Genomic DNA, 25,094 nt, shown 5'->3' on the forward strand with positions numbered 1-25,094 from the left:
ACTTTGCTGGAAACATCAATCCCCATCAAAATATGACATGCTGATTCTTTGTATCGTTATTTTAAGTTTATAGCCTTAAAAGAGGTTGTAGCTTTATCAAGTTCGCTTTTGAAGCTTGTACAATCAACATTGACAAATTAATGGGCTCTATAATACAGCGAACTAAGCTTCATTATCATGACTTCTTCCAATGATCTAGTGGCTAGTGGTTACATGAATTAGATTTTGGTTAAGCTTTTGTGAAACTCATTTATGGAAAGGATAAGAAGAAACTCGGTATACTTAACTTCGAACTATTTATAAATAATTTGGATCTAAATATAACTCAATTGGCTTCACAAAATAATTTTCTTTATCAATGGTCAAATTAGAATACAAACCATGAATCCATTTTATAAAAATAAAGTTACAAGGATATTGATAAATAGTTTAAATTCAAAGTTCAAATATTAACCTAGTTAAAATCAAATCTAATCCTGAAAAATATTTAAATTCAAGCCTATTATTATCATCTAGATAGGATAATTAAACTTAATAAAATAAATAAAGTAAAAAACATGTAAATTTGATAAAAAGTAAAACAAATCGAAAATGTATTATTGTGGCCTGACTTGATTTTTTTTCAATTATCCTAATGGCAAATCAGCATTTGCGGGTTAATTTGGCTTGATTAGTTGCTTTTGCTGCATTAACTCCTTGGGGTGCACAGGTCTCAATCCTTAAGTGAGGTAGCATCGATCGAAGTAGTCATTGAAGAGATCAGGCACTAACTTATTAGTATTTGGCATTTGTCATCTATATATCATCTGAAGTTGGCTTGCTGTTCTATCAAACTAGAAACCTTTGCTTAACATTTATTTTCCAAATATCATTTCATATAACATGTCACTCTCAAAATTGTAGGTATTCAAAAATAATATGCTAGCTTAACAATTGTAATAAAAATCTCTTCTATATAAGAATTAACAAGCAAATCTTGAGGTTCAAATGTTTCTCATTAAGGCAAACAATCTACCTTCAATGCTGAAAGTATGCCTTATAAATTTATCAAGAGGGAAATCTAAAACACAGCATTAGAATTGAATTTTTATTTATTTGGAATAGACCATAGGTCTTTGCATGCAATTTCTTACATCCGGTTTTTGTGAACTATTTAGAATGTATTCAAATCTTGACAAATTTATGGTCGTTATACTCTCAACCACTTCTCTTAACACTAGCAATGTTTGAATATTTCCAATTATGTAATTAAATCTGCCTCCTAACTTCTTTTGATGATCATTTATATGTTGTATAAATGTTGCACATAATTAGAACATGCATAGAGTGATGGAGGGAAAAATTTATAGGCTTTTTGTTAGTTCCTGAAAAATGTCAAACTCTATCTCGTCCATATTATCAAGTAGGAATAAATGAAATCAGACAATAAAGGGTTTTCTTCTTCACAATGCTGCAATGAAGGAAATATTATATTTGCACGAATTCTTTCCTTTTAGCTGAATATTTATATTAGGAATATGTATTCATTAAGTTACTTAAATTAGATTATACAAAATATTATGTACCTAAAATGTATTGTACAGACTATTATTTATTGGAATGAAACCAAAGGAAAAGACATTCAACCTATTTGCTCGAAATATTAACATGATGGTATCAGAGATTTCATCAGTCTGAATCTTTGGAATTTTAGTTTTTGCTATAGTTTGACTGCTTCCTCGCCGAAGTGCTCGTACTTGTCTTTGAGTTCTGCAGCTTCTTCGTACGCTTTGTTTTAGTTCTGCCGCGAGCCAATCTTCGACTTTGATTGGTCTCTTTGTTATCTTCACCGACATCTTCGACCGTTTCCTCGTCGGGAGCGTTCGTTCTTGTCCTTGCTTGAGTTCTGCGGCAATGTTGTCCACCTTCGTCGGAGTCTCAGGAAAACCGCTGCTCCTCTGCCAAGCTGGATCCCCGAGATCCACGTTTGTTTTCTGTCGCGATCCGCTTTTGTTTTCTGTCGCGATCTGTCTGTTCGTTTCCGCTTTGCCACGATACTGCTGCTCATCCCGCGAGTCCTTTTCCCTTTTCCACGCCTGCTCACGGCAATTCCTGTTCGCCTGCTCATCCACGTCTGCTGTGATCCCTTTTTTGCCGCGATTCGTCTTTTCTGACCGAGCCCTTTTCACGTTGATTTAAGATCAACAATTTGGATATTTTATTTAGATATCTTGGCTTTCTTTGATTTTTTGGTTGAATTTGATTAACAAAAATTCTATTTAAAATGTCTTCTAAAATCTTAGCTATCAGATTTACGGGAAAGAATTATGCCGCATGGGAACTTCAGCTTATACTGTTCCTAAAAGGGAAGGAGCTTTGGGGCCATATTGATGGGTCTTCCCCAACTTCTACTGAGACAAAAGATCTTGGTCAATGGGAAGCAAATGATGCTCGGATTGTTTCCGATTGTTTCCTCAGATTTTTTCTTGGATTTTGGGATCTATTGAGACTCATATGGGGAACAATTTACGATCCTTTGGCGCAGCTAAAGAAATGTTAGAATATTTAAAACACGTTTACACTCAAGATAATTCTGCGAAACGTTTCCAATTGAAACTTGACATGAGTAATTACAATCAGGGTAGTCTTTCAATTGAACAATATTATTTTGGCTTTTTAAATTTATGGGGCGAATATATTAGTATTATTTATGCTAAGGTGTCAAAGGAGAGCTTAGCTAGTTTTCAAGCTATTCATGAAGAAAGTCGTCGTGATCAATTTTTAATGAAACTGAGACTTGAATTTGAAACTGCTCGAGCTGGGTTGCTGAACAGAGATCCGGTTCCTTGTTTGGATGTTTGCTTTGGGCAATTACTGCGCGAGAAACAAAGATTGACGATGCAGGTTACTATCAGTACAACAGGTGTATTATCAGAAATAATTAATATGACATATGCTACTAAGACCAAAAGGAAAGGACCAATGCAGTGCTACAACTGCAAGAAATTTGATTATATTGTACGAAATTGTGAAAATAAGGTATGTACTTATTGCAAGCAAAAGGGACATACTCTTACGTAGTGCCCGAATCGACCCCAAAACCGCAAACCACAAGCACTTCATGCCGCGGTATCCGACACTCACAATCCTGCCACAACATCCACAGTTGCTGACAATAATCAATCAGCTGTCGCACCATATATGGTTCAACAGATGATCCTCTCTGCCTTTTTGCTCTCGGCCTTCAAGTGAAAGGTAAAACTATTACTTCCGTTCTGTCTCCTTGGTTTGTTGATTCAGGTGCCACAAATCATATGATTGACACAACTGATCTATTGCATAACCAACGACCGTACACTTGTACTCAACATATTCAAGTTGCTAATGGAAATAATATTCCAATTACGATAGTTGGTGATATTAACTCCTCTTTCAGACATGTCTTGATTTCTCCTAAATTATCTACTAAATTACTCTCTGTTGGTCAAATTGTGGATGATAACTGTGACATGCATTTTTCTCATGATGGTTGTATTGTACAGGATCAGGTGTCGAGGAAGGTGATATCGAAGGGGCCTAAAGTGGACAGACTGTTTCCATTACAATTTACTGTCCCTCGGAATATTTCATTAGCTTCTTCAGTTGTTGAGAATAATGTGGGCTTCTGACATAAAAGACTAGGCCATCCCAATGATATGATATTGAAAGTGTTTTTTATTCTACTTATAAGAGTTTAGTAGTTGACTGTTCTGCTTGTAAACTTGAAAAAAGTAAGACATTATCTTTTCCTATTTCAGACTGTAGTGTCAATAAATGTTTTGACATTATTCATAGTGATGTTTGGGGAATCACATCAGTTATTTCACATGATCAATACATATATTTTGTGACATTTATTGATGATTATAGTCGATTTACTTGGATTTATTTTTTACGTTCCAATGTAGAATTATTTACTGTATTCCAAACATTTTTAGCATATGTTGTAACTCAGTTATTCGCTTGCATTAAAATCTTACGATCTTACAATGACGGTGAATACATGTCTCATGAGTTTCAAATATTTCTACATAGCAAAGGTATTATTTCACAACGTTCATGTCCCTATACACCACAACAAAATGGAATTGTTGAAAGAAAAAATCGACATCTATTAGATATTGTACGCACATTACTGATATAATCTTCTGTCCCAGCTAAATTTTGAACTGAAGCTTTATCTGCGGCAGTTTATCTCATTAATCGTTTACCATCTCAACAATTGAAGTATGAGTCTCCCTACTATCGAATTATTGATAAACATCCTGAGTATCATATGCTACATACTTTCAGATGTGTTTGTTTTGTTCATCTACCTGCTCATGAACGTCATAAGTTGGCAGCTCAGTCAGTACGATGTGCCTTTATGGGGTACAATTCTAATCATAAAGGTTTTGTGTGTTATGATTCGATTAATAATCAATGACATAATTCTCGGAATGTGATTTTCTTTGAACATGAATATTACTTTCAGCATCATGTGTCGACACCAGATATAGGTTCAAGCTGGACATTGTCTACACAAGACGCCTGCCCCCTTCACCTTCAATCCTCCCCGACCCTGATCCAGAAATTGCTCCAATAAGTATTCGACGATCAACTCGGCGTATCCGTCCTCCAGATAGATATGAGTATTCTGCAATTTTAATTAACACTAATGTTCCTACCTCTTACTTTCAGGCTGTTAAACAGACTTGCTGGGTCAAAGCTCAAAGCCATGCAAGAAGAACTTCAGACACTTTAAGAAAATCACACTTAGGATATTGTTTTATGTTCTACATGTGTTAAACTCATTGGTTGTAAATGAGCTTATTCTCTTAAACTCCGATCTGATGACTCTCTTGACAGATATAAGGCAAGATTGATAGCTCTTGGCAATCGACAAGAATACGAGATTGATTATGAAGAAACATTTGCACCGGTGGCTAAGATGACAACTGTCCGACTGGTGCTATCTATTGTTGTATCTAAAGGCTTGTTTTTAAAACAGATGGATGTTAATAATGCATTCTTACATGGGAATCTCAAAGAAGATGTCTATATGACTCTTCCTCTAGGCTTATTTTCTACACCTTCACATGATGTTTGTAAGCTCAAACGGTCTTTATACGGTTTAAAACATGCTCCACGGGCCTGGTTTGAAAAGTTTCACAATACTCTTCTTAGCTTCTCTTTTATTCAAAAGTCAGTAATGATTCATTATTATTTTTTTCAAGATTGACAAGGGAATTGTTTTGTTATTAGTTTATGTTGATGATATTGTCATCACAGTATTTGACATTCAATTGATGTCTTAGCTACAAAAACGCCTTCAGAGTTCTTTTCATATGAAAGATTTAGGGTCATTAACTTATTTCTTAGGACTCGAGGTTCATTCTTATGCTGCTGATATTTTTCTTCATCAGCACAACTATACGAAGGGACTCATCGCTTTGGATGGTCTTCAAGATGATCGCTCCACTAATATTCCTTTGGAAGTAAATGTCAAATATCAATAGAATGATGGTGACTTTCTATCTGAACCATCTCTATATCGACAACTGGTTGACAGTTGTTGACAGTCTCAATTATCTGACTATTACAAGTCCTGATATTTCATTTGCTGTGTAACAAGTTAGTTAATTTATGTAAGCACCCACACATCTCTATTTAACTGTAGTTCGACGTATTGTTCGGTAATTGAAAGGTACTTCTCATCGTGGTTGTTCTTTTCTGCGAGAGTCTCTCATCGCCTTAATAGCCTATAGTGATGTCGATTGGGCTCGTTGTTTTGATACACGTCGATCTATTACTGGATGACACATGTTTCTAGACAACTCTTTAATCTCTTAGAAGAGTAAGAAACAAGATCGAGTGTCTAAATCATCTACTAAATCAGAATATCGCGCCATTTCCTCTGCTTGTTCCGAGATCATTTGGCTTCGGGGCTCGTTGGCTGAGCTTGGTTTTCCTCAGCTTTAGTCTACTTCTCTTCATGCAGATAATATTAGCGCTATCCAGATTGCTGCTAATCCCGTCTTTCATGAACGCACGAAACACATTGAAGTGAACTGTTATTCCATTTATTCCATATTTGAGAAGCCTATGAGGATGGTGTTATATCTCTTTCTCATATCACTTCTGATCTTCAAACGACTGATATATTTACTAAGGCTCTTTCTCGACAGCGTCATCAGTTTCTTGTCAGCAAATTGATGTTTTTTTATCAGCCAACATTAATTTGAGGGGGGATATCAAGCAGAAATAAATGAAATCAGACAGAATAAAGAGTTTCCTTCTTCAAAATGCTGTAAAGAAGGAAATATTATATTTGCACGAATTCTTTCTTTTTAGCTGAATATTTAAATTAGAAATATGCATTCATTAAGTTATTTAAAATAGATAATACAGAATATTATGTGCCTAAAATAAATTATACAGACTATTATTTATTGGAATGAAAACAAAGGAAAAGACATTCAACCTATTTGCTTGAAATATTGACACATATAATGTTTTTTTGCTAGTAGAAATTTCAGTTACGTAGACTTTTTTAACTCTATAAATCACAATATATTTCTTATGCTTCTATTTAGAATCTAATTCAACCAATAGTTTGAGTGTAAAAAGTCTAATGAAAACTTAATAGGGATATCCAATAATTTCCCCGAGGTCTTCTAGTTCCACCCTATTGTGCTGTTGTTGGTCTATGGAGAATTGCATTTTTGTAGCCTAATTTTTCTTTGATTATTGTATTCTACTTCATCACTTATAGCTGCAAATAATTGTTTGCTGATATTCATCTTATGTTGTCGAACTAAATTATTTGTTTATCATGTCCATCTAAAATGGACTTGTTTTATTACCAACACAATATATCATTATTTTGGAATGACCATTTTTGCTGACTGGAACACTTCCACCAAAAATGTATTCTAATTGATTCTATTTTGGCTTCTGCAAACTGGTATGCTAAAATTACTTACCATTTGATATGCTAATTTATCTTTCTTTTTCCATTGGCAGATTGTTTTGCTGCTTAGGCTTGTCCCTTTACTTCCATTCAATATGTTAAATTACCTCCTATCTGTTACTCCTGTTGGCATTTGGGAGTACATTATGGCTTCATGGCTTGGAATGATGGTATACTTTTTTTTGTAATCTTGCTAACTAGAGGATTGGTTTGAGTTTCAAGTTGTTATCATTTAACTTTAATTGACAAAATTAGCTTTATTATATTTTGTATCATAAGGAACATCGTACTTAGTCTGAAAGTTTTAATTTTGAAGACCTCTAATGACTTGAATAGCATAGTGACTTGTCTGGTTTTAGTAGGTTATTGCAACCAAGTTCCTTATCCCCCAATGTATGACAAAGCAATCAATATTTTCTTTTTAAAGCTATAAAAAAAGTGGTGCAAACTTTTCAACATAAGCTGATTTGAACATTATATGACTAGCCATTTGAAAATATACATGAAATACCTTTGATTTTAAAAACATTTGCAAAATATTATACAGTTTCTTGGCACTTTGATGGTACATTCATTGTTTCATCAAAAAATTATAGTTTATTGTATTATGATTTTCTTATTGTTGCAAACCTGGTGATGTCTTTCCTCCAACAAAGCAAATTGGAGTTTTGCAGTGGGGGCGGGGAGTAAACTTAATATACTTGGATAAAGTATTATCTCCCTTTTAATTTTTCCGGATTACGTGGATGGAATATTATCACTCTCTCAAGTATTCTGGCTTTACAAAATGCTGGTTTTCCTTTTAGCTTTACTATGATGTTTAGTTGATTTTACACATGCATAAATTGCTTGTTATATCTGTTTATGTGAATTATATATGCTTATTCAGTTACTTTTAAAACTATAACGATTAAGCTTATTTAATTGAGTTCTGTTTGGTTTTTAATGGGTAGATTCTTAATGGAGACTTTTAAAATTATTTTTTTTTCATTATATATATATATATATATATATAAACATACATACATTTTTATCTTGCAGTCTAATCTCCTTGAAAGTTGATTCAGCTTTTCTTTCTCATGCACCCAATATGATGTTCTTCAGCTCAGTTCCGCTGAGCAAAACTAAATTCAGCTCATCTACAATGCAAAAAATATATCTATAGTTGCCATTAAATATTCATTTAATTATAACAGCTCATTTTAAATTTGTTTTTGTCAAACAGCCAATCACTCTGGCACTTGTCTATGTTGGAACAACTCTAAAAGATCTCACTGATGTGACCCACGGGTGGAATAAGATCTCTGCTTCTAGATGGGTAAGATTCTTTGTCATTTAGAATCAACTTGGCTTTAGATTTTAGAAAGAAAATTTCATCTATTCATAGGTCAATTGTTTTTATGATAATTATTTTTTTTTGGCGAGTGCTTTTTATTCATTTCTAATTGAACCTTTAAATTGTTTGCTCATTTTGTTAAGGAATAGAATATTCTTTTGGCTGATTTTTTGAAACCAACTTCAAATACTGAGGTAATGATAGCTTTTGATCTCCATGTGGAATGGACTGAAATAATTTGTCTCATTGAATCTCAGTTGCTCCATTCCTGGATTTGAGACAAAAAATTTTACATTATTTATTCCTTTGATTAGCAAAAAATATTGATAGTCAAATGCTTTTATATAAATAGAGAATTGCATTTGTTTAGGCATAAAATTAAGCCGAGCTGAATTGAGCACACTGTAGATCCGATTTGGCTCGGTTATACTACAAGTTCAGGTCAGGTTGAGCTAAGATATTACCTATTTGTTCACACTTTGCTTGTTTAGAATTGTTTATGATTGCGCTTGGCTTGTACTAAGCTTATCTAAATGACTTAAGCAAATACTAAAATGAGTTTATAAGCAAGCTCATAAATCAATAGACTTGGCTTTTCATTTTAATACAAAAGTTTACAGCTCTAAATGAACAAAATTCAACAAATTAAAATTAATTTTAAATTCTTTGACAGTAATTAAATAAGATTTTCTTCAACAAGATAATAATCTATTATTGAACAAGTTAATTGTAATCATGCAACATAAACAAGGACTAACAAATATGTTCATCGAAATAGATAAATAAGAAGAGATTGTTGAAGAAACAAGCTTGAAACAAGCATAAACATTTCAAATAAATAACTATTATATGCATGAAGAAATTTTGAAAATTAAGTATTCTTAAGCCATAACTCATTTCTCAAATGTTAATATAGCCTCAAATTAACTTGCATATTTACTAATCATGGGTTAATTTATTTGGAAAAGACATTATGAATATTTATCTGAGGTGAAGCCTTCAATAACCAACTCTTTAAAATCGATGTATCACTTTGATCTCATAAAAGTTGAGTTTTTACTACTATTAAGAAAGTTGACATTGAGGCGTCTATTCAAATTGAACTTGAGGTATCTAACTCGATAATAGTTCTTCCAAAAATAAAAAAAATTATAACACTTATTTTCATCACAGTTATTTCCATTTGCCACAATTTTAAGAAGTTAGAAATTCAGAGACTTGTGGAAATTGCAACATGATTGTTCTTTCCACGAAATGGCTAATCCTGAAAGCATATGCAACCAAATTTATGACAATGAATTTATTGTTTTCAGGATACTGCTACATCATTCAAAGAAAAATAATGCAATTCATTAGTTATTTTATAATGAAGAAATCTAAATATAGAAAATTGTAACGTAATGATTTCAATTATCGCTATAACACTCTTAAAAAATTATTAATAAGTTCGAAATTCTTTTTGCCATTTAAGTAGAAGTGAGGCTTATACAAGGGCTGTTTATTTGTAAGTATATGATTGCAAAGTAAAAGGATTGCATGTGTTTTGATTGTTTTGATGTGAAGCAAAATATGTTTAACATAAATTTTTGACGTATTTAGTACACCTCAAAATCCTTATTTTTCTTGCATTCTAAATGCATCCAAATCAACCGAAATTTAAGAGCGCCACATTCTTCCATCTCATTGCCATCAATCCTCCCTTTCGCCCCCTCCATCCTCTTTGTATAACTTATCTCCATTGCCATTGTCATTGTCATTGGCTTCAATAGTTGTGAAACCTGCTTAACCTTTATCCTTGTAACTATATCCTCAACATTGTGACACCACTAACCAACACACGCTTAGAAAACTATAACTGAGAGAATTGCACCAAATCCAAGTACTCTTCATAATTGCATCCACACCTCTAATTTAAACAATGATTTCTTTGTTTCGCAATATCTTTAGCTCACCACATTCCTCATCAACCCTCTTCGCCTACTCCATCCTCCTCAACCTCAATTACAACTTGTGCATCTACTAAATATTCAATCGAGATGATTAGGTGATGCTAATAATTTATCACCTCAATGTAAGCAACATTTGATATTATTGGTGATAGATTTTAGTTTGTTTTGATCTTGGGTAGATGATGCTTTACATATAAAAAAAAATTTGTAATTCATATTTAGATCTTAAGTAGGCTGTCTATTTATAGGGATATTTGTGCTATATTTTGATCTAATTAAATTCATATCTTCATTTGTCACAACCAAGTCTTCTGGTAGGGTCAATTGTTGTGTGACAGAGGCTGACATTTTATTTAAACCATCTTTCACCAGCACTCTTCTTGACTTTTATAATCAGGATTAAATAGGTGATGAATTATTCTAACTAAATCGCAACAACATACACGATATATTGCATTTCACATTTCATTCATATACATACTCGAAAATATGTAATTCATATCATCCAAAATATGAAAACTATACATAGCTGTTAAATCCAATATAAAAAAGTACATACTCAAAACATATGTATGACTCCCAAAACTATTGTGCATAAGCTGTACACAATGAAGAATGAACAACCACGAGTTCAGAGAAATATACAGGGCTAATATAAGATTTTATATATAGAAAAGAGAATATACTTGCTCGTGTGAAACTGTACATGTCTACATACAAGTCATAACATGCTAACAAAATAAACAATATGAAAAGAAAACATGTAGCTTTAAAATCAAGATTATAGTGTAACATGTAGGTCATAAGCATAAAATCATAAATATAATACAAAACATGCTCATAAGTATTTCCATAGGTTGTTTATCATATGTAATCATATCAATGTCATTTCATAAAGGTCATTTCATAGTAATGTCACTTGTTTAATGTATAAAGATCAACTATTTTCATGTACTTTCCTCATGGGTCGTCACCCTGCCCTAAAGACCATATAAATTATCGGTATAAGTTGGGCTTCCCTCAACATAACAGTTATTGATAACTCCCTCGATAGTCACGATTCTCCAACGTTCTATTACTGCTTAATTCCAACGGTTCCCAGAGTTTTGTCGTATAAATATCAGCGGTCAGAAATACTATATTCCTGCATAATGTACTTGCAATCACTCATGTAATAGTTTACCCATACATTCATTTTGACATTTAAATTATTATTCATTTATCAAATATTTATAAGACATTACATATATCATAGGCATGAAACATAACAAATGAATGCTTGCGGGGAATTCATAACGTAAGCATAGTTTTATGTAGCATAGCTTGATCATAGCATTACACGTATCGCAAGAAAAGTAAACAAGCATTCATACTTTCAATTGCATGTATCAATTTATAATATGCAAGAAATTCTAAATACATTCGCGTCAAGTAAAAATTATATGAAAACCTATAGAATATTATTTTTTAAAAATTAATACAAGATTATTTCACATGACTTGATGAAACAGCCCTACGACGAGTGTCCACATGCTCGTCTCGAGCTCGTCGCTTTCTACAATCTGGGCTTGTAAACATCTAGGGTTTGATAAAATTTGCATTAACTAAAAAAGAAACATTAAATGCGAAAACATACCTTAAAAGGGCTTATTGACATAAATTCGCTTTTTTGAAACCACCATTTTCACTTCATTCATTTCTATCACCTCAAACATTCTCACAGATTTCGTGCTAAAATATTTTCAGAAACTTGCAAATCAATTACGACACTTCTGACACAAAATTGGCTCCTCGAACGGCTACAAAAAATGAGAAAAGCCATGAAAAACGAGGTAAATATCTAAACGGAAAAGTGAGGAAGGAAATGAAAGTCTCAAATGACGTGAAAGAGGGATTTGTGCTTACAGAAATTTTCCTAGAATTCTGGATAGTGCTCTGCGGCTCCCAAGTGGCCATTTGCCCTTATCGATCGCAAGTTGCTCTGCGCTACAGTAATCGAGCGCAAAGACCCACGAAATTCGTTTGCAGGCGTTTCAGTAAGGGTTAAGGAGAAGAAATTCGGGTGAGGGGAAAGACTTTGAAGCTCCTGTATCCCTATTCGACTGAACGAAGGGAATAAAAGGTGTGAGACGGTGGGAAACAGTGCAAGTATAGAAAATTAAGGGATGAATTAGGATAATTGAGGATTAATTAAGTCAATAAATCTTAAAACTTCCCCAATTGTATGTCTCTCAATCCATTCATTATTCATGCATGGTGCTTTATATGAAATTGATCGATTTCATGCATAGAATTTAATAAAACTATTTCGATTGAATTTTGAGAAATGTAAAATTTGAGATATTTTTCAGTTGTGTCAAACTTTATCTGCTTTTTTGATCTTTGGGCGTTACAACTCTCCCCTCCTAATAAAAATTTCTTCCTCAAATTTTTTGAATTTACTGGAATATGAAGGGATATTTTCGTAGCATATCTTCTTTTTTCTACTTTGCTTTCTTTTTAGGTATGTGTTCCACTTTATCCTGACAAATGGAATATGTTTGTTCCTTAGCTTCTTAACATCAGTTTCTAAAATCTTCTCAGGCTCTTCGATATATGTTAGATTTTTCTGTTCGTCAATTTATTGTGTGAAATTCTTAGCTCTAAATTTGAAACTCATTATCTCGTCATTGAAATATGAAAAAACATCGTGAAAATCTGACATATCCACAGGTAACGCTAATCTATAGGCAACTGCACCGATCCTTTTTGTAATTTCAAAAGGATCGATGTATCTAAGACTCAATTTGCTTTCTTTATTGAATCTATTTGTACATTTTATTGGCCTGACTTTCAAAACTACGAAATCTCCAACTTCATATTTGACGGTTTTGTGCTTTGGGTCATAATATTTCTATTGTCAATCCCGAGGATTTTTTAATCCGTCTCTGATTAATTTGATATTCTTGTGGCTTCGTCAACTAGCTTAAAACCTATCATTTGATGTTCACCCACTTCAATCCAACGAAGTGGTGTTCTGCACTTTTTGTCATACAGTGCTTTATAAGAAGTCATTTTGATACCAGGCTGATAGCTTTGTTGTAAGCGAATTCAACCATTTTATTGTGATTTTCCCAACTGTCTCTAAAGTCGAGATCACAAAGCCATAACGTATCTTCCAATATTTGAATTGTCCTTTCTGATTATTCGTCGGTTTGTGGATGAAATGCAATGCTGAAATTTAACTGTGTTCCCAAACTTTACTGAATGTTTCTTTGACTTATCTTTCCAAAACCCGGACATGCATCTTTCACCTCTATCAGAAACAATAACTTTTAAAATACCGTGCAATCTGATAGTTTATTTGACATACAATCTGACCAACTATAGCTGTGTATAAATTAATAATGTAATTCATTTGTAATGCATCTGTATTGGCACAATTTCTTCCAATTTTTCTACTAAATTTGTCTGCCTAATTGACAAGAAATGAGTGGACTTTGTTAACCTATCAATAATAACCCAAATACTATGATAACTCTGTTTGGATCGAGGAAAACCCATAGCAATTTCTTTCCATTTTCATTCAGGTATGATAACGATTGTTGTAATCTGTTGGGTCTCTGATGCTCAACTTTTACAATCTGACATGCTTGACATTGATATACATATTCAGCAACATCCTTCTTCATACCTAGCCACTAGAATGCCGATTTCAAATCTCCTTACATTTTAGTACTGCTTGGATGTATTGTGTACCCTGAATGATGAGCTTCATGTATAATTTATTGTCTCAAATTAGAATCAGCCGGTACCCATAACTGCACCTTATATTTGATAATAATATTAGCCTTCTTTTCTGGTTGAAACTGTTTTAGAAATTTCGGATATTCGTTGTGGACTTTCCGAGCTGCTTTAATTCTATTGATTAATGTTGGTTACACTGTTAATTGCTTCAAATACACCATGTCACTTGATTTTTTAACTTCGAACTATAAATCATCAATTTCTTTAATCAATTCTGGCCTCTGAGTAAGATTCTAGCTTGCACTGTCTATGGACTTACGACTCAATGCATTAGCAACTACTTTTACTCGGTCAGGACAATATTGTATATCCAGATCATAGTCTTTGATTAGCTCTAACCATCTCTGTTGCCTCAAATTCAGTTTTTTTGTGTAAAAATGTACTTTAGACTCTAATGGTCGATAAAAACTTCTCATTTCACACCATACAAGTAACATTGCCAAATCTTAAGAGTAAACACAACAACAACTAACTCTAAGTCATGTGTCGGGTAATCCCTTTCTTGTGGCTTCAGCTGTCTGGATGCATTCGCTATTACATTTTTATTTTGCATTCAAACACAACCTAAGCCTCTTAATGACATGTCACTATAAATTTGGAATCTTTCTCTGTCTGATGGAAGAGCTAACACTGGTGCAGTGATCAAATGTTTCTTCAACTCTTGAAAACTGTGCTCACATCTTGCAATACACTCAAACTGGGCATCTGTTCTCATTAGCTTGGATAACGACATAGCTATTTGTGGAAAACTTTTGACTAACCTCTTGTAATATCCTGTCAAACCAAGAAAATTGGGTACCTTCGTAACATTCTTTGGAGTAGGTCATTCCAAGATTGCCTTCAGTTTCTGAGGTTCTATTGAAATTCCCTTACCACATATATTGTGTTCCAAAAATACAATGCTTCACAGCCAAAATTCACATTTCGAAAAGTTTGCATATAATTGATTTTGCCTGGGGCAACTCCAAAACCATCGTCAAATGCTTGACATGATCTTCATCAGTGCTTGAATAAATCAGAATATTGTTAATGAAAATAATAACAAACGGATCCACATATGGCTTGAAAATTTGATTTATCATGTCCATGACAATGGCAGGAGCATTGGTTAAGTCAAAATGCATGACTACGAATTCATAATGATCATAATTAGTCCTAAAAACTTAGTTATATTTTTTTTTATTGACTCTGCTCTGACGCTATCCAGATCTCAGATCAATTCGGGAAAATACAGTAGCACCTCATAATTGATCAAATAAATCATCAATCATGGGCAAAATGATATTTGTTTTTTATTGTCACCTTATTCTGCTCTCTGTAATCGACACATAATCACATTAATTTGTCTTTCTTCTTGATAAACAATACTGGATTACTCCAAGGTGAATTACTTGTCCTAATAAACCCTTATCAATCAATTCTTGCAAATTTTTGGAGCCATCCTGTAAGGAGATTTGAATATTGCAGATGTTTCTGGTTGAGCATTAATGCCAAATTCAAATTTTCATTTTGGCGGTAGCCCTGTCAATTCTTCAGGAAATACATCAGAAAATTATGAAACCGCTGGAATATTCTTTAATTCATGTACATCTTTATTCAACACTTCTACTTTTTGCAAAAAATACATGTCCGCCACTTTTCAAATATTTTTCAACTTTCACTGCACTAATCAGGGAATATTGTGCATTTTGATCACATAAGATAAAATATAATTTTTCACTAGGCGTTTTGAGTTTCACCCTCCTTTTTCAATATTCAATTTTAGCAGAATGATTTACTAACTAATTCGTCCCCAATATGACATCAAAGGTCTTAAACTCATGTCTTTTTCAATATTCAATTATAGCAAAATGATTTATTAACTAATTCATCCCCAATATGCAATCAAAGATCTGAATCGCTATGATAATCAACTCTGTTGTTAATTTCTCATCATGAACATGAATATGCACGACACATTTCTTATTGGCATAAAACCCACTTCTCGAAGGAATAACAACACACAGATCAGGGGAAAAATACAGAATATCATCTAAACTAGCAGGAAACTCATCAGAAATAATTGAATGTGATGCATATGAATCAAATAGAATATTGCAAGGCTAATCTTGAATTAGAAGCATACCTGTAATCACTTATTCAGATTCTTTAGCTTTTTGAGGAGTGATTGCAAAAACTCGTGTTTTTATTGGTTGTCCTGAAGTTTCAACCTTTGTTTGCACTGAATGTTTTCCACAAATTGAGTTATGCTCGACTGATCACCTTCCAAAAATTTTCCAGGCTATCTCTGTCCTTAGATTGTCTTTGGTATGCCGTGTTCTTTTCTTGTTGACAATTTATTTGAATATGCCCTAGTTGTCCACATTTGTCATATTTTGTAGAAGCAATCAAGCACTGCCCACGATGTTTTTTTTCCACACTTTTGACAAATTGACTTTTCTATGTGAGACTGCTTCTGCTTATCTTCTGATTTAACTTTTTTTCTTTGGAAGTGTTCTTGTTTGAGAAAATTGTTTTGCTTACTTGCCTGAGGCTGTCACTGTTGATTGGAAAAGTTCAGCTCATTTTCGATTCTTCTGATTCTTTCAACAAGTACTGAGAAATCACTAATCTCAACTGGAGCTCATGCCAACCTCAACTGATTTTTGAGGCAGCGCAAAAATGTGTGACATTTTTTCTCTTGGGTGTTAACATGGTGTGGTGCATCTAGAAAAAGAAGTGAATTTAACCTTATATTGCATAACTTTTATGGTCTCTTGAGTTAGATTGAAGAACTTATCTTACAGTGTTAATCTGGTTGAAAGCAAAATAAACCAATCTTTAAAGACTTTAACAAATTCTTCCCATTGAATTTGTGGAAGAGGTGTTAGCTTAAATATTTTTATATGTTGTGACTTCCACCACCTTTCTGCCTCGCCTTCTAGCATGAAAGAAACTAGTATCACTTTTTTGTTTTCCAGACAAATCATACAATCGAGAATTTTTACGATCTTTAAAAGTCAATCTTCAACAATTGTAGGGTCACGGGCACCCTTAAATTTTGGTGGCTTGAAAGACTGAAATATCTTCAAGTGTCGATCCACTTCTGCCCCAATTTCAAATATGGGCTATATATACCATTGGAGGATCTTTTGATAGCAGTCATTTTGTTGACCACTTGTGACATCAGTTGAACAATGCCTATAGCTCAATAGCTCTGGTTTCTTCATTTGTGTTGTTTTGATTTTCATTTCTGTTCCAAACGTTTTCAGATCTTCATGCTCTGCACCTAGCCAACGAGATTGTACCTTAGTACTTTTTGATTCATCTCCAGGCATGCTCATCTGTATCGACACAATTTATTATTTAAATGGTATTTAGTAATAATGTTACGCCCACCCCAAGTAGTGCAACCTGGATTCTTATTATTTAACGATAACTACATCTTTATATTATTATGCTGTGCATGCATGATACTTTAATTCGTATGAAATACCCACTCCAGATTCATCAACCTATAATATTGTATAAATCAATTCATATTTGATCTCATTCTTGCTTTTTCTAAATCCAACACGCTTCCATTATTTTTTTCATCCAATAACCATACTCTGATACTACTTTTTGTCGCACCCTAACTAACCCCCTCTGGTAGGATCAATCGTGATACGACAGAGGCTGACAATTTGGTTATATCAACTCTCACTAGCACTCATGTTGACTCTTACAATCAGGAGCAATGGGTGTGAATTAGTATAATTGGATCGTCGCAATATACACAATACATTGTACTTCATAATTTATTCATATACATACTCGAAAGCATGAAATCATATTATACAAAGTTGCTAAATTTAATATAATAAAAGTATGTACACAAAATATATGTATGAAGCTCCCTATATTATCTTATTAAAGCTGTACAAAGACACATCTGACTACTCACCCTGGTGCTTGTTGTATCTAGTTGTAAGACAACAACGAAGAATGAGCAACAACGAGCTTAGAGAAATAATCAGAGCTAACATAAGATTGCATACATAGAGATAAAAATGTGCATACTCATATGAAGCTGTACATGCCTATACATAAGTCATAACATGCTACCATAGTAGATGATATGAAAAGAAAAGACAGTATAAAAATCAAAACTACAGTGTAACACATAGGTCATAAGCATCAAAGCATAAGTATAATAAAGAACATGTTCATAAATATGTTGATAGAATGTTTATTGTATGTAATCATAACAATGTCATTTCATAGTAATGTCACTTGTTTAATATATAATGTTCAACTTTTTTTCATGTTATTTCATCATGGGTCTTTACCTTGCCCCAAAGTCTATATAAACTATCGATAAATGTTGAGTTTCTCCCAACATAGTAGCTATTGATAGCTCTTTTGATGTCCACTGTTCCTTAACGTTCTATCACCGTTTAATTTCAACGATTCTCAAAGTTTCGTCATCATATAAATATCAGAAGTGGGAAATACGACATCCCTGCATAATGTACTTGCAACTACTCACATGATAGTCTACTCATACATTCATTATGACATTTAAATCACCATATAACAAACATTTATAAAGCATTACATGTATCATATACATGAAACATGACAAATGAATACTTGCAGGGAATTCATATCATAAATATAATCATATGTAGCATACTCTGATTATAGTATTAAATTTATTGTAAGAAAAGTTAAACACATTCATATTTTTAATTGCAGGTATCCATTTATAATATGCAAGAAATTTTAAACACTGTGTCAATTAAAAATTATATGAAAACCTATAGATAATTAATTTTCTTAAATTAACACAAGATTATTTCATCTAACTTGACGGAAGAGTCCTACGACAAGTGCCCACGCGCTCAATTCGATCTCGTTGTCTTGTATATACAAACTGAGGCTCGTAGACAACATAGAGTGTCATATAATTTTGCTCATGGCATGCCTTAACCCAAAAAGAAGCATTAAATGCCAAAACATATCTTAAAAGGGCTTCTTAGCATAAATTTGCCTTTCTGAAAAACCTAATTTCAACTTTCTCTTATTTCTATCACGTCAAACTTTACTTCTTCGTTGATTTCATGCTAAAATATTTTCAAAAGCTTGCAAGTCAATTACGACATTTTCAACATAAATTCGACGCCTGCAAGAAAAATACAAAAATCGAGATAAATATCAAAACAGAAGGGTTATGAAGGAAATGAAAGTTCAAATTATGTGAGAGTGGGATTCATGCTTACAGAAATTGCCCCAGAACCCAGGATCGTGCTTTGTGGCTTCTAGGTGGCTGCTCGCCTCCCTGCCGTGCGCAAGGATCGCGAGTTGCTCTGCGCTACAGTAATTGAGCATAGAGGCTCACAGATTTCACTTGTTGACGTTGTTGTAAGGGAAAAAAGAGGAGAAAAAGACTTAAACCGGGTGAGGGAAAATACTTTGAAGTTCACGTCTCCCTTTTCGATTGATCGAATGGAAGATAATGCGTGAGGCGGTGGGGAACAATGCAGGTCTGTGAGATTATGGGATGAATTAGAATATAGTTAAGGATTAATTAAGTTAATAAAAATTAAAATTTTCAAATTTTATCTCTCTCAATCCGTTCATTATTCATGTATGGTGTTTTATATAGAATTGACCGATTTCATGCATAGAATTTAATAAAATTATTTCAATTGAATTCCGAAAGATATAAAATTTGACGTATTTTTCAAATGTGTCGGATTTTACCTATTTTCTTGAAATTTGGGTGTTACATAATTTAAGTGCACTAAAATAGTAATTTATAATATCTCAGTAACTGCTTAAATATTAAAAACATTCAATGTTTTCTTCCTTGCAAGCTATGTGGAACCATGGGATTGAAGAATGTTTCAAAATGCTTAGCCTTAGCTTTTGGCTAGTATCTTTCTCTTTGAGAAGTTCTTGGATATACTTGGAGGTTCTCCAGGCCTTTTTGAAAGTTTGACTAATTTTTTAAAATTCTACATGCAATCAGCTTTAAATTTAAGTTGTATAACTTTTTGAATCAGTTTGTTTGGTTAATTATGTGCAAAATATTTTTAAAGCATATAGAGGTTTTATTTTTAAGTTTGCAGAAATGATTGTTTAATGCTTTATATGACAAATTTGTTGATAAAATCAATGTTTTTTTTATTATAGTTCACTTTAATAATCAGAAACCATATCCAAAACCTTTTCACTTGTTTTTTACTTCTACCTTCTGAAAAGTGAGTTTATGCCTACATTCTTTAATGACGCTCAATACATTTTGATTCCTTTGTGTGCTCCATTTTTTGTCTAGGATATAGTTGGTAAACTCTGTGAACAATAGCATGGGAGCAAATAACCTTTCAGACCTTTAATGGAGTATCTATTGAAACAACATCCTGACAAACCTTTTCTATATTGAATATGCTACATTTGATGAAATCGTATGATTCCTTGATTTTGTTGCTGCAATTTTTGACTATCGGATTGTAAATACATAAGTGTGTAAATCTTCCTTTACAATAATGCTTGTAGTTTTCGTCATCTGTTTTTGACATTTACTATTGAAATGATGAGCATGTCAGCGTGAATATCTGGTTCTATTGACATTTTCCTTATTTTTTAATGAATGCAGGTACTTATCATATCAGGGTTCGTAGTATCTGGTGAGTTTATTTCCACATATCTCTGAACTGAATCCTGTTATGTGCTTTTTTCTTCTCTTAATGGAGGCAATTAATAACAAGGTTGGCTAGTCAGGCGAACTTGTTTGATTTTTCAGCAATTAGTCTCTCGTATGTGTATTTGGAAAAGTTATAAGTGGTGATTTACTAAAGGCTCAGTTGTTTTCTTGTAGATATGTAATGTGTCCTAGATTTTGTTTTGACCAATCATGTGTGAAAACTGCAATCATTACTTTTGAGAGATTTTGAAGGTAGTTATAGGTTCTATTTCGTTTATGAATTGACTAAAAAGTAGAAATAAAATGGAAATGGAAACCAAAATGAAATTGATAACCAAATTTTTGGTTGAGGAGAAATCTGAGTCAATTGTATTTTAAATTTTTTGTTTTCTTTACCAAAAATTGAGTTATCTTTTTTCCTTCTAAGAAACGAAAAAGGAAATTCTAATTTACCTATTACTTTTATTGGGATCAAACACTAATATGCTGCTGCGAAATAATACTCTGTCTATACCCAATGCTTAAAACTAATATTGATGTCTAGCTTTTTTCAACCACATGAGACTCAAGTTGTTTGTTAACTATTCTTTTTCCCTGTTATTCTTCCCGAGAATATTATTATTATTATTATTGATCTTTTTTTTTTGTCTAAATGCAGCCATTCTTATGTTGTGTGTGACAAAAGTAGCCAAGTCATCCTTGGAGAAGGCGTTGGCAGAGAACCTAGATGTGGAGAATCTCTTGGTCTCACCTCAAATGCCGATTACATCAAGTCCTGCTGTGGACTTGCATAAACCTCTCATAATCAAGGTTGATCCTGCAAATGATGACCATGAAAAATGAAGATGTTTCAACTTCGTTGTACATTGTTTACCATCGACCGTGCCTGCAAATGTCGTATTCATGGTATCATGCCAAGAGTACTAGGCATCTGCATGCATTTTTATTAGGCTTTCTTATTCTCATATAATGTAATTTTCCCCCTCTTTTAAAGAAAAAAAAGCATCAAGGAATTTGTTAATTGTACTTTTTACTGAAGAAAGATTGTTTATTGGTGTAAATGCTCATTTTATTATATTTTTAACCTAGTTGGTTTTTATGAAATTGATAATTTTTCATTACTGTTAATCTTATAAAGTTTGTTTCTCTCAGCCAAGACAAATTTTGGGTTTTTAGCCTACTCCTTGATTTTGTCTCACCACTACAAGCCATCCCAATTACTTTTCTTTAGCAATCTCAAGAATTTTTTTTTTTTTTAATATTTGTCAAATTTAGGAAATATTTTGATTCTTCAAATCTCTATAAAACTTAATTAGAATGTTAGAAATGATTTTTTGAATGTTTATTAATTTTTAATAATTTATTTTTTTGTTTTTTATTGTATTATTCAATCCATAAAATTATATAAATCCAATTAATCTTCAAAATTAATTAGTAAGCTTGGGATTCCAATTTGTTCCTTTTTTTTTTTCTATTCAACCAGAAAGCTTTAGCTCAAGTGGTATTTATAAGAGTTATGCCGGTTGGGCGCCCTTAGCTCCCTGCTCCAACCAATGGTGGCAATTGATAGTAGGCTTAATTCGCCAATGAGGAGCAACCTAGTACCAAGGTGGGTAGGAGGGTATGTAGAGTTGTTTTTATAGTTTTAAGTGTGGCATGCCACTCATTTTAACCATCTAAGAGTCCAACTAATTCTTGAATCAATTGGGGTTGGCTTGATTTTGAAGTGGGCTCAATTGAGAGTAGATTTGAGGTTAGTTGGCTATCAGATTTAAGTAATAATTAAGTAAGGTTTGATGGCTAGATGTGGGCGGCAGGCTTATGGAACTCAAAGATTGTTTGGTGGCTGATCTTATGGAAGATTTAAGTTATTGGCATAGGATTGATATAGCATCTAGGTTTGATTTGAGTAAGGTTTAATGATTAGTTGGGTAATGTATTTGTGTAGGATTTGGACTAATTGATGATTGTTTTATGCGTGTTTGAAGGTTGTTTGAGAATTCATTTTGTGTCATGTGTTGTATTGGTTTAGATTGTATTTGGTGAAGTTTGCTATTTATCTGAAATTTTAAATAGGTTAAAGGTTGATTTGTGAAAAATTTAGTAAGGTTTTGAAATGTTTGTTTGTAATTAATTTGAAAGTTATTCAAGTAATGAAGCTTATGTAAAACTTAAAGCTTCTTTATAAATTATTTTAAAAATGAAATTTATGCCTTAGATTTTAAAGAATTAAGAATTGACTGATTCCATTTAAAAAATTGTTAATATATATATATTATGTTGAATTGATATGTATATTTTGTTCATTTTTGCTTTAAATAAATATAGTCGAGTTGCAAAATTCTTGGCATGCCACATATGTAGCTGTGAAGCCTAGAGACACTCTAAATATTTTAATTTTATTTTATATTAAATGAAAGCTTGAATATATACTTAATTAGGGCTTTTTACACAATACAGGTTTCCAAAACATGTTTATTACATATAGAGGCCCTAAAATATTTAATTTACTCCTGAATGATTCTGTTACGATCCTGTCTCCTCTGGCCACCTCCGCCTCAACGAAGCTTTGGCTGGTCCTTTAATTTGCCGATTGAGCCGATTGAGCCGATTTAAAGAAGAACGCACACCCGGACGGAGAATGTCACGCCAGAATTTCGACGGATTAGAGACCACTACCTCTGCCTTCACAAGAAGAGGAATAACAGCGATGACAACGGCGATGAGGGAAGCGGCAACAGCGTAGAGCATATCCCCCGCCTTCCCATGTCTTCTTCTTTCTTTTCCCCGACGCTGTTCCATGAAGAGATGGTGGCCATGGAAATCAAACTGAAAGATATCAGAGAGAGGCTGCACTTCCTCCAAGCCGACTCTCATAATGAGAATTTGGCACCTCAACTTCCGGGCGAAGAGAAGCCTTTGCAGTAGGATCCTTATTCTTATTCTTATGATCAATCTTCACAATTCGCCCACTATCTTCCTCCTGATTTTCCTAATTTCAATATGTTTTTGCAGTAGATGATCTTTTTATGATCAATCTGGGATAAAATTCTTCACCCGCATCACCTTTTCCTCATCATGACCAGCCTATTCCTAATTTTGCTGGTTTCAATATGTGTTTCCAGCAAGATATTCACCACCCACTTATTCAACATTCTCTATTTACTCGATCTATTCCTCCAACCGACGAATATTCTTCGTCAGCTCAATGCATCATTTCTCATCATGCTGGTTTCAACGTGTCTTTGCAGCATGATATTCTACATCCTTTTGAACAACCTCCTAAATTTGTTCAACCTTTTCATTATCTTCAACAACCCACTCCATTTGATGAATCTTTCCATCATTTTGATTATCTTAATATTGAGGATCCATCAAGTGATAGCTGCATTGTGACTCCCCTTTGTGGAGCAACTTAGATGATTGAACTAGAGCTTGGAATCTATTTTATAGATATAACTTATTTAGGAGCTTATTTAATGACATTATGTTTTTTTCTTGTATACAACAACTCTATTATATAAAATGAATGTTCTAAGCTTTTTAAGACAATATAAGTAATAAAATTTTATTACTTCGGTTCAATGTTGATTAAACTTCTAATAATTTTTGGATCATAAATATAACTTCAATAACTTTTCTAATGTCTATTTTTTTTAGATAATTTGGTTCTAAATAGAACTCAATTGGCCTCATAAAATAATTTTCTATATCAGTAGTCAAATTAGAATACAATTCATCAATCTATTTTATAAGAATAAAATAAAAAAGATAATGATAAAAAATTAAATTCCAAATTCAAAATATTATCCTAGTTAAATACATTTTAATTCCTTTGTGGGCTCCATTTTTTTGTCTAGGATAAATTTCTGGGTAAATGTAAAGCATGGGATCGAATAAACTTTCGACCTTTAATGAAGTATAAAATGAAATAAAATCCTAAAAAATCTTTTCTGTATAGGATATATTAATTTATTTTATATGATAACTTGTTTTTTTTTTTTCTGCAATTTTGACTTGCGGATTGTGAATAAATAAGAAGTGTGTGGTATTCATGTAAATCTTCTAATAAAATATTGTTATACCAAAGTTAAGACTAATACTTCTCAACGCTTGTTTCATGCTTTATAGTTTGCTTCATTTGTTTTTCCCTATACATGCATACCACGCAATTTCGGTATATTTACATATCTAACAGCTAAACTTCTATTTTTTACAGTTATAACATCAAATGATTTATATCACATCATATGCCACTATTACTAATTTATGAAAAAGGTATTTAAATGAAATACAATTTTCAAGTATGGATGAAGTGGTATAAGTGTAAAATCGAAGTTTAGTGAAGCCAGTGCATGAAAGCATGATTGCACAGATAAGAAG

At 32.8% G+C, this 25,094-nt stretch overlaps 1 protein-coding gene across 1 annotated transcript in view; it reads left to right on the forward strand.

The window, feature by feature from the left end:
• Nucleotides 1-21,806, forward strand: part of LOC110024825 (TVP38/TMEM64 family membrane protein slr0305-like) — a 78,256-nt gene extending 56,450 nt beyond the window's left edge. Inside the window, exons 6-9 of the mRNA XM_020724995.1 lie at nucleotides 7,024-7,140; nucleotides 8,196-8,288; nucleotides 20,664-20,694; nucleotides 21,370-21,806. Coding sequence (XP_020580654.1) covers nucleotides 7,024-7,140; nucleotides 8,196-8,288; nucleotides 20,664-20,694; nucleotides 21,370-21,554 — 426 coding nt within the window. The 3' untranslated portion in view covers nucleotides 21,555-21,806. The remainder of the gene's footprint in view (nucleotides 1-7,023; nucleotides 7,141-8,195; nucleotides 8,289-20,663; nucleotides 20,695-21,369) is intronic.
• Nucleotides 21,807-25,094: the final 3,288 nt, after the last annotated feature.

This window comes from Phalaenopsis equestris, unplaced genomic scaffold (genome assembly GCF_001263595.1).
Source record: "Phalaenopsis equestris unplaced genomic scaffold, ASM126359v1 Scaffold000276, whole genome shotgun sequence".
NCBI classification, from domain to species: domain Eukaryota; kingdom Viridiplantae; phylum Streptophyta; class Magnoliopsida; order Asparagales; family Orchidaceae; genus Phalaenopsis; species Phalaenopsis equestris.